Source organism: Podarcis erhardii (genome assembly GCF_964252035.2).
Source record: "Podarcis erhardii genome assembly, chromosome: 13".
NCBI classification, from domain to species: domain Eukaryota; kingdom Metazoa; phylum Chordata; class Lepidosauria; order Squamata; family Lacertidae; genus Podarcis; species Podarcis erhardii.
The window spans coordinates 50,595,163-50,615,033 of record NC_138502.1 but is presented as its reverse complement, the minus strand read 5'-3'; the positions used below and the strand labels follow the sequence as shown (position 1 = coordinate 50,615,033).

Here is a 19,871-nt window from a genome sequence, read left to right as displayed (position 1 = left end):
TCCAGCTGTTTTGGGACTACAATTCCCATCATCCCTGACCACTGGTCCTGTTAGCTAGGGCTGATGGGAGCTGCAGTCCCAAAACAGCTGGAGGGCCGAGTTTGGGGCTGCCTGCTCTAGCCTCTGTCCAGACAGACAAGAAATGTATTCTCAGAGTCCACGGACACATTGCAGCCAGGCCAAAGCATTTGAAGTGCACAGAAGGGCCAGAGAGGAGAATGGCCTGGCAACAGTTCCAAGGGTCTCTCTAGGCATAGGCCTAGAAAACCACGCTTGGGCAGAGGCTGAGAGGGTCCCCACTCACGTTCTGTGCCGTGGGAGTCAGGTTCAGCAGCAGAGGCATGACAAAGAAATCAGGACCTCAAGCTTCATGTCCATTCTGTTGCTATGGATTCAGGGGGCAAAGTTTTTCACAAAACACTTGTCTAGAGTGGCAGTCCTAATGAAGTGAAATACAGTTCATGAAGGGTTCTGTTATCATTGTCTCTCAGTTTGACTTTGGTAGATGGATTTAAATTTTTTTATTGGGAGAAAGTATGAACCTGGTTGTCTTAAAACTTGCTAACTTTAAATAATTAATACCCTGGTTCACTTTTTCCTCTTCCCTCCCCATTCCTTTTTTTTGTGTGTGTGTGTTCCATTTTTTAGAATTTAAACCTGAGGTCAGGAACTCTCTTGTTTTTTTTGATCAGTAATCCTTGCAGAGCCTTTTCAGCTGAAAAGTTGGGAGCCAATTAATGCTTGATTCTGGTGCAGCTCTGAAGAGCGTATCTCACCAACTATGCTGTCCCTCTAGGTCACCCTGCCAGAATGGGGCTGGGAGGTACTGTAGCAAGTCATTCCTGGAACCAAGTCATTCCTGAAAGGAAGGAGCCAGCAGGTTACGATGGGAGACTGCTGCTCTGAACCATGGCCCCTAAACTTAGGGATTGCTGCCATAGTGAATTTTGTCTTCCATGCTTTCTAACATCTACATGAAACTGTTGGGTGAGGTCATTCATAGATTTGGTCTGAAGTGTAATGGGTTTCTAGTAATGCACTGAACCTGAATCAATGTTTGGAGACAGTAAAGGATGGGATGTGGACGAACAATCCAGTGAATAGAAAAGCCGTCCACCTGGAAGCAGTTGTCTCAGAGACGGCTGTACAGCCTGCTCTGGGTGGGTTTGAACCACTTCTTAAGAATGCAGCTTTTATTGTTTTCTGTGACCCCGTGCTGCTCCTGATAGCAGAAGTGGTGAGGGTCAGGTTACCTGCAATGCTAAAACCACCACTTCATCCTCTGATTCAAATTACACCTTCCCACATGTGACCTGCAACTTGTGAATGCATACTGAAGTGTCATGTGCCCAGGGTCTTGCTTTGAAGGCATTCATTTGTGGATGTCTATAAATGAATTTTCACATCGAATTGGACACAGGTCATCTGCCAGAAACCCTCTCTTTCCGGGGTATCCAATAAATAACACCATAAGTTTGGCTGTTGCCCATGAAACAGAAGTTCTTCATGCATATCACCACAGATGAGGGGGACTGATTCATACTTTTAGAGAAAACAAGTTGTAGATAAATTACTGATGTGCCAAAACTGTTACTTCTTTTAAAACACAAGAAAAAGAAAATGTTTAAACTAAGTGTGGCATACTTCTTGATTATTTTTGTAGGGAAGATTAAGGCAGTTAACAAATAGTTTACAGTTCACTGGAGTTAAATAATATTGTTGTTGTTGTTGTTTAGTCATGTCCGACTCTTCGTGACCAACCATGGACCAGAGCACGCCAGGCACTCCTGCCTTCCACTGCCTCCCGCAGTTTGGTCAAACTCATGCTGGTAGCTTCGAGAACACTGTCCAACCATCTCGTCCTCTGTCATCCCCTTCTCCTTGTGCCCTCCATCTTTCCCAACATCAGGGTCTTTTCCAGAGAGTCTTCTCTTCTCATGAGGTGGCTAAAGTATTAGAGCCTCAGCTTCAGGATCTGTCCTTCCAGTGTCCAACCATCTCGTCCTCTGTTATCCCCTTCTCCTTGTGCCCTCCATCTTTCCCAACATCAGGGTCTTTTCCAGGGAGTCTTCAGCTTTACGATCTGTCCTTCCAGTGAGCACTCAGGGCTGATTTCCTTCAGAATGGATAGGTTTGATCTTCTTGCAGTCCATGGGACTCTCAAGAGTCTCCCCCAGCACCAGAATTCAAAAGCATCAATTCTTCTGCGAAGAGCCTTCTTTATGGTCCAGCTCTCACTTCCATACAACACTACTGGGAAAACCATAGCTTTAACCATACGGACCTTTGTTGGCAAGGTGATTTCTCTGCTTTTTAAGAAGCTGTCTAGGTTTGTCATTGCTTTTGTCCCAAGAAGCAGGCGTCTTTTAATTTCGTGACTGCTGTCACCATCTGCAGTGATCATGGAGCCCAAGAATGTAAAATCTCTCACTGCCTCAAAAAATATTATGTAAAAGTGACGGCAAATGTTACATTGGTCAGTACAGAATTACCTGGTACTGCTCTATTTTCACTAGTAATGGATTCATTTTAAATCCCTAAAATGCCCCCATTTATCTCGAGGATAACGTCTTTGTACATATTCCTTCCTGTCCACTCATCAACATCAGAGGTGTTGCGCCAGCCAGCTGGTGGGCATGAAGGGAAAGGCCTTTTTGTTGTCTAGCAAAGGAAGCCCCTCCTCCCCAATGTCTCCATTACTGCTCCATTACTGTGGCTGTCGCTGGTTTCTAATGATGGCCAACTGATAGTAAAAAAAAAATCCTTGTTGTCATTTGTTCCATTTTTATGACAGTTTGCTGTTGGTCATTTTGAATTTTCCATAAAGAAACATGGGATATAACATTTTTAAACACAGTATGAAGACTTTCATGATTGTGACGAAATGTTTCGGCAACTGCTTATGAACAGGAAAACTGCTATTATATACTGTTCACAGACTAAGACATGAATAGTGAGTATAACGGCAAGGCCAGAAATGAGCCTAGCAAGCACATCTGCACATACTGAACTCTCTTTATTGGCCACAGTTTCAATCACAAATGATAATTAAATAAAACAAGCAGAGAATATATTCAGAATTACCACCTACCAGGTATTTGCAAATGCCATTTTGTACAATATCTATGCACTGGCTTCTTGAAGGTATAGTAGACAAGCACTGCGTCACCACCTGTTACAACAGCAACAATATTAATGCCAATATTCACTGTACCTCTACATCTTTGTTTCTACAAAGTCATAGGGGATACATTGTCAAAAGTGACATATTCCAGAATTCTAAAAGCTGCATTTAATCATTTCATACAGGTTAACCCAGGCATAGGCACACTCGGCCCTCCAGATGTTTGGGGACTACAACTCCCATCATCCCTGGCCACTGGTCCTGTCAGATAGGGATCATGGGAGTTGTAGTCCCAAAACATCTGGAGGGCCGAGTTTGCCTGTGCCTGGGTATAAACCACTGACCCTTGGGCCAGTTACCATCTCTCAGCCTAACCTACTTCACAGGGTTGTTGTGAGGCTAAAAATGGCGAGGAGGCACAAACACTATGCCTTGAACTCCTCAGAAGAAAGGTGGGACGTAAAAGCAAAAACAAACAAGGAAGTCAAGTCCTGCAGGGCTTCCATTTCCTGCTCACACTACAAGACACTCAAACTGAATCAGACACACGGGTGCCTTTTTAACAACTAACAGTTTTAGAATCCTCCACACCATCTGAAAGCACCACCAGTGACTCATAGTGAAGGCCAAGGGTTGCCTCCGTCACCCAGGAAGGGACATGTGGCTTGATTACTTCCCCTGTTCTCTTCCCCTTGTTCATAGAATCATAGAGTTGGAAGAGACCACAAGGGCCATCGAGTCCAACCCCCTGCCAAGCAGGAAACACCATCAGAGCACTCCTGACATATGGTTGTCAAGTCTCTGCTTAAAGACCTCCAAAGAAGGAGACTCCACCACACTCCTTGGCAGCAAATTCCACTGTCGAACAGCTCTTACTGTCAGGAAGTCCTTCCTAATGTTTAGGTGGAATCTTCTTTCTTGTAGTTTGGAACCATTGCTCCGTGTCCGCTTGACTCCCTCCAGTCCAGTTCTGTGGCTGAGCCTGTGGCAGAAGGCGGCTCTCAACAGTACCAGGTTCAGACAGGGCAAGACAGCAGGGAAAGGAGGAAGGAACATCAACCGGGACAAAGAAATCTGTGTGGGCCTAACTGAGCTATGTGGATATGGGCAGCTACCATGGATATTATCCAAGGTATGGTAGTGGATGCCATCACACACCACACAAGAGCAACTAGAGCTCTGTTATTTGTTTGTTACGGACGCGCAAGCTGCATGTGCTCCTGGACGGAAACAGGGATTGGTTAAAATCAAAGAAAGTACCCGTTGCAGTAATATCCTCCTGAAGGCCACTTCAACCAAGGTATGCATGTCTATTCTTTACCAGGCACCCCTGGCAAATGTACCTGGCAGATCTCTGTGACGGAAGCATTAGCGGTGAAAGTGGTGTGCAAAAGTATGTGCTGAGCTTCATAGATCAAAGCTATGCAAGTTTTAATCCATCTTGTCAGGGCTGCTTGAACTGGGAGAAGAGCCAAGAGGGGACAGGATAGAGGAAACAATCAAGTCACATGTCCCTGCCTTGTGCAAATGGGAGACGAACCAACCCATGAATGGATGCGTCACATAGGCAAAGGAAAGAAGAATTCAAACATGCCTTAAAACGCTATATTTTGAAATGCTAACGGAACAGAGGTAAAAGATAACATCTTCTTCTGAGGTCAGAACTCTAAAACATTTTGTGCACTGAACGGCGAGTGCTACAGTGAAAATTAAGTGACATAAATAGACAATTCCTTAGAAACCTTATCTTGCAATCTGGAAAGGCAACAAACCTGTAGACATGAAGCCTCGAGGGATAACGCACTGACAACAGAAGGATCAAATTGCTCTCTGGCTACAGTCAATATTGAGACTACAGATCCAATGCTAATGAAGACTCCCTGCCTGTAATTGGAAAACAACCTCGCTCCCCACTCATAACCCAACTGCCATTTATGCTGACACTTAAAACATTTACTCATCTTACTACCTTCCTTCCGATTTAGAAAATCCCAAAAGAGTCCAGGCGTGTGCTCAAACAAATTATATGGATAATTTGGTTCTTAAAAAATAGGTTGCAACTGTTGCCACAGCTCTTATTTCCATATCCTTGAGTATCTACAAAGTGAATTAATATAACCATAAATTCTTCCACTCATTCTCTTCGACTCAACTCACTGAGCATCTAATGCAGACTTTCCTAACCTGGTGCCACCCTCCCTACCTCTCATGGAGGTCCAGATGTTTTGAACTCCAACCATCTCTAATTACCCACCATGCTGACCAGAGTTGCAGTCCAAAACATCTGGATGGCATCAGGTTGAGGAAGCCTGACTTAACCATATAAACCACCCCGGACTCTGTGATCATCCTCGGAGGCCCTTCTTCGAGTGTCTCCTCCATGAGAGGTCCGGAGGGTGGCAACATGAGAAAGAGCCTTTTCTGTGGTGGCTCCCCGTCTGTGGAATGCTTTCCCCAGAAAGGTTTGTCTGGCGCCTTTATTATACATCTTTAGGTGCCAGACTAAAATGTTCCTCTTCATTCAGGCCTTGGGCTGATTAATATTCTATGGCCTTTTAAATGTGTTTGTGGGAGGGAGGCATTATTGTTTTGCTGTGCTTTTATTCTAACTATTTATTTGTGCTTTTATCCTGTAATAATAATAATAATAATAATAATAATAATAATAATAATAATAATAATTAGAATTGGAAGAGACCACAAGGGCCATCGAGTCCAACCCCCTGCCAAGCAGGAAACACCATCAGAGCACTCCTGACATATGGTTGTCAAGCCTCTGCTTAAAGACCTCCAAAGAAGGAGACTCCACCACACTCCTTGGCAGCAAATTCCACTGTCGAACAGCTCTTACTGTCAGGAAGTTCTTCCTAATGTTTAGGTGGAATCTTCTTTCTTGTAGTTTGGAACCATTGCTCCGTGTCCGCTTCTCTGGAGCAGCAGAAAACAACCTTTCTCCCTCCTCTATGTGGCATCCTTTTATATATTTGAACATGGCTATCATATCACCCCTTAACCTCCTCTTCTCCAGGCTAAACATGCCCAGCTCCCTTAGCCGTTCCTCATAAGGCATCGTTTCCAGGCCTTTGACCATTTTGGTTGCCCTCCTCTGGACACGTTCCAGTTTGTCAGTGTCCTTCTTGAACTGTGGTGCCCAGAACTGGACACAGTACTCCAGGTGAGGTCTGACCAGAACAGAATACAGTGGCACTATTACTTCCCTTGATCTAGATGCTATACTCCTATTGATGCAGCCCAGAATTGCATTGGCTTTTTTAGCTGCCGCGTCACACTGTTGGCTCATGTCAAGTTTGTGGTCAACCAAGACTCCTAGATCCTTTTCACATGTACTGCTCTCAAGCCAGGTGTCACCCATCTTGTATTTGTGCCTCTCATTTTTTTTTTGCCCAAGTGCAATACTTTACATTTCTCCCTGTTAAAATTCATCTTGTTTGTTTTGGCCCAGTTCTCTAATCTGTCAAGGTCGTTTTGAAGTGTGATCCTGTCCTCTGGGGTGTTAGCCACCCCTCCCAGTTTGGTGTCATCTGCAAATTTGATCAGGATGCCCTTGAGTCCATCATCCAAGTCGTTGATAAAGATGTTGAATAAGACCGGGCCCAAGACAGAACCCTGTGGCACCCCACTAGTCACTCTTCTCCAGGATGAAGAGGAACCATTGATGAGCACCCTTTGGGTTCGGTCAGACAGCCAGTTACAAATCCACTGAGTGGTAGCATAGTCAAGTCCGCATTTTACCAGCTTCTTTACAAGAATATCATGGAGCACCTTGTCAAATGCCTTGCTGAAATCAAGGTAGGCTACATCCACTGCGTTCCCTTCATCTACCAGGGTTGTAATTCTGTCAAAAAACGAGATCAGGTTAGTCTGACATGACTTATTTTTCAGAAATCCATGCTGACTATTGGTGATCACAGCATTCCTTTCTAGGTGCTCACAGACTGTTTGCTTAATGATCTGCTCCAGAATCTTCCCTGGTATTGATGTCAGACTGACTGGGCGGTAATTATTTGGGTCCTCTCTTTTCCCCTTTTTGAAAATAGGGACAACATTTGCCCTCCTCCAGTCTGCCGGGACTTCGCCTGTTCTCCAGGAATTCTCAAAGATGACTGCCAGTGGTTCTGAGATCACATCTGCCAGTTCTTTTAATACTCTTGGATGCAGTTCATCTGGCCCTGGAGACTTGAATACATCTAAACTAGCCAAGTATTCTTGTACTATCTCCTTAGTTATTCTGGGCTGTGTTTCCTCTGCTGAATCATTTGCTCCAAATTCTTCAGGTCGGGCATTGTTTTCTTTATCGGAGAAGACTGAGGCAAAGAAGGCATTGAGGAGTTCAGCCCTTTCTGTGTCCCCTGTTTGCATTTCACCATCTTCTCCTCTGAGTGACCCCACTGTTTCTTTGTTCTTCCTTTTGCTACGAACATACCCATAAAAGCCTTTTTTGTTGCTTTTAACCTCTCTAGCAAGCCTGAGTTCATTCTGTGCTTTAGCTTTTCTGACTTTGTGTCTACACGTGCTGGCTATTTGTTTGAATTCCTCTTTGGTGGTTTCCCCCCTTTTCCATTTTTTGTACACATCCTTTTTTAATCTTAACTCAGTTAAAAGTTCTTTAGATAGCCACCCTGGCTTCTTTAGGCACCTTCCATGTTTCTGTCTCATTGGTATTGCCTGAAGTTGTGCTTTTACTATCTCCCTCTTAACAAACTCCCAGCCATCATGAACTCCCTTTCCTTTTAGTATTACTGTCCATGGGATCTCACCCAGCACTTCCCTAAGTTTTATGAAGTCGGCTTTCTTAAAGTCAAAAAATTGAGTCCTAGTATGCTTGGCTGCTCCTTTCCGCTGTATAGTAAACTTCAGAAGAGCATGATCACTCGGGCCTAATGATCCTTCCACTTCTACCCCACTAACCAGGTCATCAACATTGGTTAGGACCAGATCTAAAATGGCTGTTCCTCTTGTTGCTTCTCCCACTTTCTGGACAACGAAGTTGTCTGCAAGGCCAGTGAGGAATCTGTTTGACCTTATGCTCTTGGCTGAGTTTGACATCCAACAAATATCCGGGTAATTGAAGTCCCCCATTACTACTATCTCCCTTCCTTTTGCATGCTTGGCCATCTGTTCCAGGAAGGCATCATCTATGTCCTCCGTTTGGCTTAGGGATCTATAGTAAACTCCCACAATGAGGTCACTGTTATTCTTCTCTCCCTTAATTTTGACCCAAATGCTCTCACTTTGGCTTTGAGGTTCTAAATCTTGGATCTCTTCACAGGTATACACATCCCTGACATATAACGCCACTCCTCCTCCTTTCTTGTCTGGTCTGTTTCTCTGAAATAGATTGTATCCCTCCATTATTACATTCCAATCGTGGGACTTATCCCACCAGGTTTCAGTGATGCCTATTATGTCATATTTAGTTTGCTGTACCAAGAGCTCAAGCTCATCTTGTTTATTTCCCATGCTTTGCACATTAGTGTACAGACATTGAAGTCCATTAATCATTCCCCCGTGTCTCTTATTTAAGGATTTTTTCCTCTCACCACTAGGTCTGCGTGCTGTTTGCTCCATTTGGTCTATGACATTTGGATGATCATCTTCATCAATTGATAGACTCCTACCTTCAGGAGCACTGTCTCCCTCCCCCACATTAGTCAGTTTAAAACCCTCCTGATGAGGTTTCTGAGATTTTTGGCAAAAACATTCCTCCCAACCGTTGTGAGGTACAGCCCATCGCTTGCCAGAAGTCCATCTTCAAGAAACTGCAGTCTGTGATCTAAGAATCCAAACCGTTCCTGTTTACACCATTTGCGAAGCCAGCTGTTCACTTCCACTATTTTTCCCTCTCTCCCTGGGCCACGTCGTTCAACTGGGAGGACAGATCAGATGACAATTTGTGCATTTAATTGCTTCAATTTCCTGCCCAGAGCCTCGTAGTCTCTTTTGATCTTCTGGAGGCTATTGCTTGCAGTGTCATTGGTTCCCACATGAACCAAGAGGAAGGGGTATTTGTCAGTGGGTTTTATGATTCCTTGCAGTCGTTCAGTTACATCTTGGATCTTAGCCCCGGGGAGACAGCACACTTCCAGAGACATCTTGTCAGGCCCACAGATCACTGCTTCTGTTCCCCTCAGTAGGGAATCCCCTATCACCACTACACGCCTCCTCTTAGGTCTGGTCGGGGTTCTTCCGTGAGCTGTCCATTCCAAGGTTGCCTGCACATTCCCTGAGGACTGACTTTGCTGCTCGTCTTCATATACCTGATCGACTGTAATGAGGGAGAGATCCTCAAATGGAGTCTGCTCTTCGTCTTCCATGCTAGGGGAGAGGACCTCAAAGTGATTGTGTATTTCTAAACAATCAGAGCAAACCCTGGGCCTCCTACTTCTTTGAGTCACGTTTCTCCATATATCTGGCTCCTGTGTTGGTGAACTAGCCTCCTTCTCAGGGGAGTCCCCTGTCTCCTCCTTGGTGGAGACGGTGTGCTCTGTTGCTTCCAAGAAGAGCTCCAGCTCTCTAATTCTTTGGAGCGTAGCTACACGTTCCTCCAGTTGCTGGACTTTGTCTTCTAAGAGGGCAATCAACATGCAATTGCTGCAGGTAAAGCTGCCTGCAACCTTTGGCAAGATGGCAAACATTGCACAGGAACCGCAGGCGACTGCAGCTGTTCCCTCACTCTCCATTTTTTTTTTTTTTAATAATATATTTTATTAAGGGTTTTCTTGTTTTACAGTGTAAGTGTAATGCCTCGTGTATTTTTTTTCCCCCGTGTAACATTTTTACAAATCCATTTCATTTGTTGAGGCATTAGGGGGAGAAGAAAAAAGAAAAGAAAAAAAAAGAAGAAGAAAGGAGGGTGGAAGGAGGGGAGATGGATGGGGGTGGGGTGGGGTAGCGGTGTTTCTATTATGCTTAATGTATGTAGTTTGGTGTCAGCGTGCTTGTGTTGTTCACTTGTGTTCCTTTGGTGGTGAGAGAGGTTGGGGTTGGCCTAGGATGTGATTGTTTGTTTGTGATTGGCTGTGGTGATCTTTGTTTTCGTGTGTGAGTGAGGTGGGTGGGTGTTTTGGATCAAGTTAGCCATATTGATTTGTATGCTGTTGGTGGATTATTGTCATTGTCCTGTTGGGCTGTGTATGTGATAAAGGGGAGCCATACCGGGGTGAAGGTGTCTTCATCTGTTTGTCCCCGTGTCAGTTTCAGTTTGTTAGTTAATTTTTCTAGTAGGGCTGTTTCCCATACTATTTGGTACCATTGGTCCATGCTTACTCCTGACAGGTCTCTCCAGTGTCTGGTTATGGTGTTTCTGGCTGCTGAAAGTAGGTGGGTTATGAGTTCTTTGTGGAGTAAATGGGCATTGTTGTCTTGGAAGATGTTTAGTAGGGCCAATTCTGGGGTGAAGTCTAATACTTGCTTTGTTATTTTACATATTTCTTGTATGGCTGTTGTCCAGAATAGTTGGATTTAGGGACACTCCCACCACATGTGGAGGTATGTGCCTGTGGAGGTGCACCCTCTCCAGCATTTTGGTGAGGTTCCTGGGTGTATTAGCGCTAGTTTCCTTGGTGTTAGGTACCACCTGTAGGTGAGTTTCAGTCTCACTCTCCATCTTGAGAACATGTCGTTGGGGGTGGATACAGCGGTCCTCCATCATAAGAAGCGTGAAGACAGGACAAATAACTCTCCCCCCAAAAAACCTAGGTCTTCCCCAACAAACGTTTGAGACTAGCTCCCCTAAATCTAAAAGATGGATCAAATTGCGCGCGCCGCTGCCCTGCAAGCTCTGATAAGCTCCTCCCACAGCTAATCACCTGCCTCAACAGAAACCCTGCCCCCTCTGACCTTTGCACATGGATATTGACAATTAAAACAGTAGGACGAGCGAAAGACTCACAACTCTCTTTGCCTAAAAGAACTCTCCTGAATATTCCCAAATCACCCAGTAATAAAATTAAATGCCTGGCTAGTCTGGACTTGCTCAAATGAAGAATGCTGTAATGACAATATTTTTTAACATAATCTGCCCCAAATGAGCCTGTATTTCCCACTGTCATCTTAAACAACATGGCCTTATATGCAACTTTTATATTTCCCCCTATATATTTCCCTCTATATTAAACTTTCCCCCCAAATGTTATTCTTTTGGCATTTAATCATTGACTCCAGAGTATCTTCCCTTCTGGACCTCATGTGCTTAGCCAAGCCACTGCTAAAAAGCATCTTCTGAAAGCTCAAAGCTCTGGTAACAATGCCCAGAATATTTCAGATACACAGAGATAACTGTTCAGGGGGTTGTGGATTGCTTGAAAACACAAATAACATCACATAAAAGCATTGCTATTTTTATTCTGAAAGAACATACAAAGTAAAATTTGCACCACTGTGTCTAAGGGATCCAGCCAGACAGCCTTACGATCTTCCTACAACTGGTTGGCAATGTCTCACGTGAGCAGTTCTAAGAACGCAAAGAACTGCTTGATTCGGACCGAATATTTTTATTTACTTCTGTTTCCATAAATATCCTGCAGGCTCAGTGGACTGATACAGCTTCAAGAAAGCTATATGTAACTTTACTCCACACAAAGGTGCATCTTTGTGATAACTTACCATTGTAACTTCTTTTGCTGTTACATATACTGACTGTGTCACCGTGCCCTGTCACTTTTATTTTCAGTCTTTATTCAGCAAAAATTTCAATAAAAATAATTTCTTACCCAATATCCCGCAGATCACGTACGTAAAGTGCATGAATCATCTAAGCTTACATTCCAGGTGGCAAAGACTCCAAAATATGGAGAGTTACACTGTAGTGTAATCAACGCCTTAATGTGTTTGTAAAGTACACTTATTTTCATTTCCTACTTCAAAAAGGAAACATGAAATAGGCTGTTTTTCACCTTGCTCCTCAAACTGACCACAACAGCAAAGCAAAAGCAATGCTATCTAAGCTGTGAGAAGATGGCAATGCTGACAGTGCAAATTCAAGACAAGGCCCATTCCCCATTCTGAATCCAATGCCAGCTTTCTAACAGAAGAGACACCCCTAAGCACAATTCAACAGTATGCACTTCTGCTCAGAAGGCAGGGCCAGAAGATGTGACAACGCTTCCTGGGGAACAGTCCAGCAAGATGGAACTCCCGCTCAGCTACTGGAGAACGGCTGTGCAAAATCAAAACTAGGGTCCTATGAGTTTGAGCCCAGAACTAGCAGCAGCACAGGAGCATCAAGTGAGTCCACCCTCAAGGACAGGAGGAGGAGGAGAAGGAGTTTGGATTTGATATCCCGCCTTTCACTCCCTTTAAGGAGTCTCAAAGCGGCTAACATTCTCCTTTCCCTTCCTCCCCCACAACAAACACTCTGTGAGGTGAGTGAGGCTGAGAAACTTCAGAGAAGTGTGACTGGCCCAGCAGCTGCATGTGGAGGAGCGAGGAAGCAAACCCGGTTCACCAGATTACGAGTCCACCGCTCTTAACCACTACACCACACTGACTCTCTTGCCGAGTTCCTAGGGGACACCAATGGCCAGCAAACCTTTCAATGCACCCTGATGTGAAGAGGGCATGCAGCCACCATATATTGCAGAAAAAAAGGAACGACTCTAGCTGGGCTGTCTATGCCTGCTATTGAGGAACCACTTATTCTGAGGCTGATCTTAGGCTTTAGTGAGACTGTAATGAAACCACTGATATTCAGCTTTAGCCACTACACTGGCATCCTTTCTCTCTCATGAGCAACGTAGTCAGGGAATAACATATATATATATTTACTCCCTACAGAACATTTACCACCAATACTGAGCCTACAGACATGCCAGCCTAGGATATTTTAAGTCTGAATTCTCCATGTGGACAGTCTTACCTCTGTCATTGCCCAGTGATATGAAAACTGATCCAGATCTGTCAAGTAGATCTGGACCGGGGAGAGCTGTGTTTGGCTTATGTGTGGCCTCCCTCTGATGCTCTGCAGGTTAGTCAGCTCTTCTCGGGAGAAGCCTGGAAAAAGTTGAGAGAAGCCCATTAGGAGCAGACCCCAGAGGGAATTACCATTCTGCTATTTTCCATCTATAACAAAAAAATACTGGTTAACAACTCATTAAAAACATTTTATCCCAGTTCATATTTGTGAAGTATAAAGGGAAATATACAAGACCTGCGGTCAAAATCAGAAAGATACTTAAACATGCAAACAAACAAATCTTCAAACATAATGAGGAAAGTATGCTAGCAGTATTACACCCTGGACACGATCCAAGTTAAGCACTTACAATCTCCATTAGTTTCCATGTGACAGCATTAAGTATGTGCTTACAATCGCATAGATTTCCATGGGATAATTTAGTAAATAATTAGCTTTAGCCCATCCTTAGAATGACTGGGATAATAATACTAATACTACTACTACTACTAATAATAATAATAATAATAATTTATTATTTGTACCCCGCCCATCTGGCTGGGTTTCCCCAGCCACTCTGGGCGGCTTCCATAGAAACCAAAAATACAGTAAAATATCACAGATTAAAAACTTCCCTGAACAGGGCTGCCTTAAGATGTCTTCTGAATGTCAGGTAGTTATTTATCGCTTTGACATCTGATGGGAGGGCGTTCCACAGGGCAGGCACCACTACCGAGAAGGCCCTCTGCCTGGTTCCCTGTAGCTTTGCTTCTCGCAATGAGGGAACCGCCAGAAGGCCCTCGGCGCTGGACCTCAGCATCCGGGCAGAACGATGGGGATGGAGACGCTCCTTCAGGTATACTGGGCCGAGGCCGTTTAGGGCTTTAAATGTCAACACCAGCACTTTGAATTGTGCTCGGAAACGTACTGGTAGCCAGTGTAGGTCTTTCAAGACTGGTGTTATGTGGTCTCAGCGGCTGCCCCCAGTCACCAGTCTAGCTGCCGCATTCTGGATTAGTTGTAGTTCTTAAGTTCTGCTTAAGTTCTTGCTGGTAGCTTATGCCAGGCAAGTAGAATTGTTGTTCCACATCCCACTTCTTGAGCAGCTGAGCTTCCCATGCTTTGAAGCATTCTTGTTTCAAAAGCAGTTCATCATTTGGCTACTGCTTAGGAAGAGCTTTGTAGAGTTTATGGGACAAGTTTCATGTGTCTTTGCATCCTACCCCTACCTCTGAGGGCCTGGGCGTTATTAAAAACTAGGGGAAATTACTTAACTGAGCCAACCATTCATTACTAATGCTCAGTTTTAATGACTCACTCTCATGTTTTGCCATTTTAAAGACAAGTCTGGTCTCACTATGAAACTCTGCAAGTCTTAGCCACAACTAATCAGAAGAAAATACTGCTGAATTCAACAGGGCGATTACTACTAGGTAAGTGGATTCACAACCAGACTTCTTAACAATCAGGTTTTAATAGTGAATTAAGCTGAAATTAGAAATAATACTAAGTGGTAGAGAAACATAAACCTTCAAACAGATCTGATGCTAACCTCTATCAGTGGTTTAGGTTTTTTTTTAAAGTGTTTCGTATTTGAAGCTTTATACAAAAAGATTGTGACTGTGTTGTGGCTGCACATTAATATTTGTATTGTAGATTATGAAGGTCTGAAGCAAGCCAGGGAACAGTGTGATTAAGAGGAAGATATTAATAATATTCGCATACAAGGGCGTGAGAAGAATTACTTGGGCAGTACAGGATTTTGGACACACAAGAAAGAGGATCAAGGACTGATGAGGCTGTCTGGTAGCAAGGGAAGTTTAAGAATGGAGGGGATGCTGGAAACAAAAATAAATTTACTATGACATTCAGGAGCTACTGGTCCTCTGTCTCCATAATCCAACCAGCTTTTATACATCTGCAACACTGGTGTACAGAACCATACTGGTGGCAGTTATTTGGGAAGTTCTGGAATACTGCTGAGCTTAGTTATAGTTCTAGAATACTGCTAGAATCCTGCTGAAACAGTGGACTCACCACTGTTTCAAAATAGAAACTTTACTGGGAGGTAATTGGGAGAACAGAGCAAAAGGATACCCGCCTGGTCTTGTGGAAATAAAACATCTCAAAAGGTCTTAAAACAGAAAACAATGCCAGGCTACTCCAGTGGTGCCCGCAGAGAAACTCCCCAGTGAAAAAATGAAGGCAACTGAAATCTGACAGCCGGTAGGTGAATAAAGCAATCACAGACTTGCTTGATCACTCCTAATAATCGCTTCTTAAATTCTCGCTTTTATGTTGATTAGCCATTGTTTCTATAAGGCATTACAGGATGTTTGCCTTCAATCTACTTAACGCAACATTTTTCCTAAATGAAATTCAACAAAATTATGCTGAAATTTAAAAAAAAAAAATTTAAATTCACAGATTACCTGTAAGAGTTGAAAACAAGAAGCTGAAGTAATCCAGATCAGTCACTGAGTTGCCTTGCACAGGGTACTTCCATCCCACAAAAGAGGATCTATTTAATTTTTTAAAAAGGAAGGGTTATACATGAAAATTCAAGTCCAAACGAGATGTGATGATAGGGGAGGGGTAGAACTGTTCCACACATGCCTGTCATCTCACAGCCCTTTTCCCTCACCCAACTGCTAAATATCCAAAATATGCCTGGCTCAGGTGGTGGAACACTGAAGATAAGCAGGAAAGCAGGTCTTGTAACTTTTTTCAGGTGTTTACTAGGTTTTGTTTTCTACAAAATGAAAGTAAAAATCTAAGTTGGAAAGAATGCAAAAAGCGAGCAAGGAATATTTATATGAATACGTTTTCAAAGCATCCAACCCATTCTTAATAACCTCATGTTGTAAAAGTGTTTTTAAAGCATAAATAAGGGTTAACGACAATTATATGCATTCTTGAATGAAACGTGAACATCTGAGCTTTCATTGTATGATTGTGAACCTGCCAAAGGGGAGAAAAAGATGAAATCGTGTTGGCAGTTATTCAAAAATTTCTTTAAAAGTCAGGAGGGTAAATGAGCTCAAAATATTTTTCTAAATTATACTAAATCTATACCACAGTATATGGACTCTTCTTGATCAAGAAGGAACTAAAAGGTATGCCAAAACCAGCATCTAAGGAAAAAGTTATGAAAATACACAGGTCCCACTATCCAAACACTCATTCTGCAAAAATCCACTTATCCAAACACGAGGCATTAGTACCCAAACTTTGCTATACACACTGCAGAATCAAATATTCAAAGAGTTGGACAACTGTGCAGTACTAAAAACAAATAGACAGCCTTACTTTTTTTGTGTTTTGCTGATCTATGGCAGCCACTTCACCAGAAACCAAGGTGGGGCCAAAATTCCATGGCCAAGACTGCATTAGAAATTTCCCCATAGAAATCAATGGAAACCGTTGACTGGTTATGTGAACGCCTGCCCACCAAACTATTTCCTAAGAACGCAGGAAATGTGTTTGGATAGCAAGACCTGCATACAAAATTTTGCCAAGTATCCACTGGCTCATCTCAAGGAACTGCAGATTGTGTCTGAAGACAATTATTTAATAAAGGTGGTGCTGTGGGTTAAACCACAGAGCCTAGGGCTCGCCGATCAGAAGGTCGGCAGTTCGAATCCCTGCAACAGGATGAGCTCCCATTGCTTGGTCCCTGCTCCTGCCAACCTAGCAGTTCAAAAGCACGTCAAAGTGCAAGTAGATAAATAGGTACCGCTCCAGCGGGAAGGTAAACGACGTTTCCGTGCGCTGCTCTGGTTTGCCAGAAGCGGCTTAGTCATGCTGGCCACATGACCCGGAAGCTATACACCGGGCTCCCTCAGCCAGTAAAGCGAGATGAGCGCCGCAACCCCAGAGTCAGCCACGACTGGACCTAATGGTCAGGGGTCCCTTTACCTTTACCTTTATGCCACCTACTGCTTGCTAACACTTGCTAAAAATCATGAATTTTATCCAACACCTAGTTAAAACCTCATCCATGACCCTTTGTAACGCTAATAATAACATTCAGCAATGTGATTATGACTTCAAAATCATCCTAAAAGGTGTCACTTCTTACAATAGAGATTATATCAACGTCAGTGAAATACTGTTTCATTAACTATGAGCTGCAGTGTATCATGTTTGTGCTGCAATGCTATGTAAATATATGGTGTGTCAAATGTTCAGATTACCTGCATAAAGATAAAATACAAACTTTTCCCCAGATCTCCTCACTAACTGCTTGGATCCACTTGAATAAAGTATCCAGATTATAATTTTGACACTTAAACTGCCTAAACTTAATTCTAAACAAATATTTTGCACATAGCAATGTAAAAAACCCAATGGCAATAGCAGCTACGCAGTAGAAGAATCTATTATTCTATTTCAAATTGCTTAAAAAGCATGAAAAATATGAAGTATGAGGTTTAGAATAGGAGTAACATACATCTCCATTCAACCAGTCTGTTTACACAGAAGACACACAGCGCCATCTAGTGACAATGTTAACCTCCATCTGCTGAAAAGGATTGGAAAGATGTGCCCGAATACACTGTTCCCTTGTTAATTATGCTGTTTTAAATGTGCATTTTATATTTTACTTCCTTCAGTAATGTTTTCTTTTGAGATGTTTAAGATTTTGTTGTTGTTAACTTTGCTGCGTTAAACAGGCATTCTGCAGCTGACCTCCTTTGTAATGTTTTATTTTGAAATCTTCAAGATAATATTTTACTTTCCTGTTAATTATGTTAATTATGTTACATTTGACTTTATTCAGTAATGGTTTGTTCTGGATTGTTTTATTTGATATTTTAATGGGTTGTAAGTCACTATTGTGATTTTTTCCTAAACATTTAAAGCAGTATAGAAATGAAATGAAATGAAATGAAATGAAATGAACAACAACAACAACAGTAGCAGCTCCCGTAGAACCAACCCCGGCTGAAAACAGGGCCTGCATCTGATGGCCAATTTAAACAGTGGTGAATGCAAGCCCTGCAAGTTAGGACCACACAGCTTGCAGCAGCCCCTCCCCACTGTGCCCAATGCCAGCCCTGCTGCTTTCCAAAGGGTGCAGATTCATCTGATGTCACAGGTAGATGACCTGCCAAAAATGGCCTGTGGAAGAATGACCAATGTTGGATCAGATTTGATGGATGAAAGTGGTTCTCCCCCTTGAGTATATATAGCTTAGAGAGGGGTCAGCAAATTTTTTTCAGCAGGGGGCTGGTCCACTGTCCCTCAAACCTTGTGGGGGGCAGGACCATATTTTGAAAAAATAATAATGAACAAATTCCTATGCCCCACAAATAACCCAGAGATGCATTTTAAATAAAAGCACACGTTCTACTCATGGTGCTTCCGTTAAGGTGCTTCTGTTGTTTTCTACCTGGGAGAGGTCAGCTCTGTGCACAGAAATGAATCTACAAGGAGGTTTTTAGGCCACTTCCTCTGGAACATTCAAATAAAGTCCCAGGGTATAGTCTGAAAGTATAGAAGGCCACTATCCTCCTGAAGCTAAGAAGGTCCAGGTATGGTCAGTGCCTGCAGGGATGGGAGAACCACGTCTGTCACCTTGGATTCCATGGTGAAGAAATGCAGGGTGGAGATGTAATGAAATCACAGAAAGCAACCGCTAAGCTCTACCACGGGAAAACGTTGTGGTGTGGTTTCTTTTATTTCAAATACTTATAATTCACTTTTCACCAAATGGTCTCAGGGCAGGAACAATGAAGTTAAGGTAAAAAACTGTGCATATTCCTCCAAGGTACTAACCACAATGATCTGAGTCTATTTTAACTGTAAACATATCTGGCTCTTGAAGAGGACTCAATGTTGAAACGTGTTTGCTCTTTCATTATTAACATTCATATTTATATGTTTCAATGGGGATTTGGCCTCTATAAACCCTATAAAACTGCAGTTTAATCATTTTTATATTTTGTTAATAACATTTCATTTTGTAATGTATTATTTGAAAAAACAGATTGCTACAGTAACTCCTTTTTTTTAGAAACAGTATTTTGTCAGAGATAAGATCGTATTTTAAGCCTTCTAGGGTAGGGAATGCAAGTTTATTAAAACCACAATTAACAATATTTCAAAAGTAAAGCAGGCAACACAGAATCCATAACCAATCCAAGTAAAAAATGTTTTCAATCAGCAACTCCCCCCCCCTTCAAAAGTATGGGTAAAGATACGATGCCTGAATGACGGGCACCCTTGGGACAGATTAACAACTAGCCTAAACCCACAGCAAAATTGCCAGCTTGCAAGATCTCCATGGGAGGGAGGGAACACTCCTGTCATCGTTCCTCGGGAGCTTGCAAGAAGAGGAGTAATAGCATTTAGGCACAGTCAATGCAGTCCGTCACAACAGATTGCCTTTAAGAGCATGCCATTTTGCTGTGAGGCACACAGCAGCAGCACGACTGTCAAAGTGCCTGTGGTGTATCTTTCCTTTCGCTGGGACAGCAAGAGCCTGCTCCTTATATCATTTCCTCTCCAACTTCTTTTCCCCACAATGAACCTCCATCCCTATTTCTCAACTGCATTTCAGTGTTTGAATATATCCCCCCTCTAATTCGCTTCTTCCTTCCTTATGCAACTGACCCGTTTCATCTATTTTCCTGATGCTTCACTGTCGTCTCCTCCATTTCCCATCCACAGCGGCTCCCCTCTTTCCCTCACAATGGTTTCCCCACATCCTTACTTCATGTGAATGCACCTTCAAAATTACATTGACAAATTATGGCTTGAGAAGATGCAACACTAAGCTTCTCCTTCAATATCCAAATTTGCTCATGAAAAAACTAAGCTGCATAGGTT

General features: G+C 43.0%; 1 protein-coding gene across 5 annotated transcripts in view; it reads right to left on the bottom strand.

Moving 5' to 3' along the window:
- The window catches only part of TEX10 (testis expressed 10), a 39,539-nt gene that overhangs the window by 5,153 nt on the left and 14,515 nt on the right, over nt 1–19,871 (bottom strand). For all 5 annotated transcript variants that reach the window (XM_081836259.1, XM_081836256.1, XM_081836260.1 and 2 more), the window contains 3 exons: nt 15,470–15,558; nt 13,002–13,135; nt 3,092–3,172 (listed from right to left, as the gene is read on the bottom strand). In XM_081836259.1, coding sequence (XP_081692385.1) covers nt 3,092–3,172; nt 13,002–13,135; nt 15,470–15,558 — 304 coding nt within the window. The remainder of the gene's footprint in view (nt 1–3,091; nt 3,173–13,001; nt 13,136–15,469; nt 15,559–19,871) is intronic.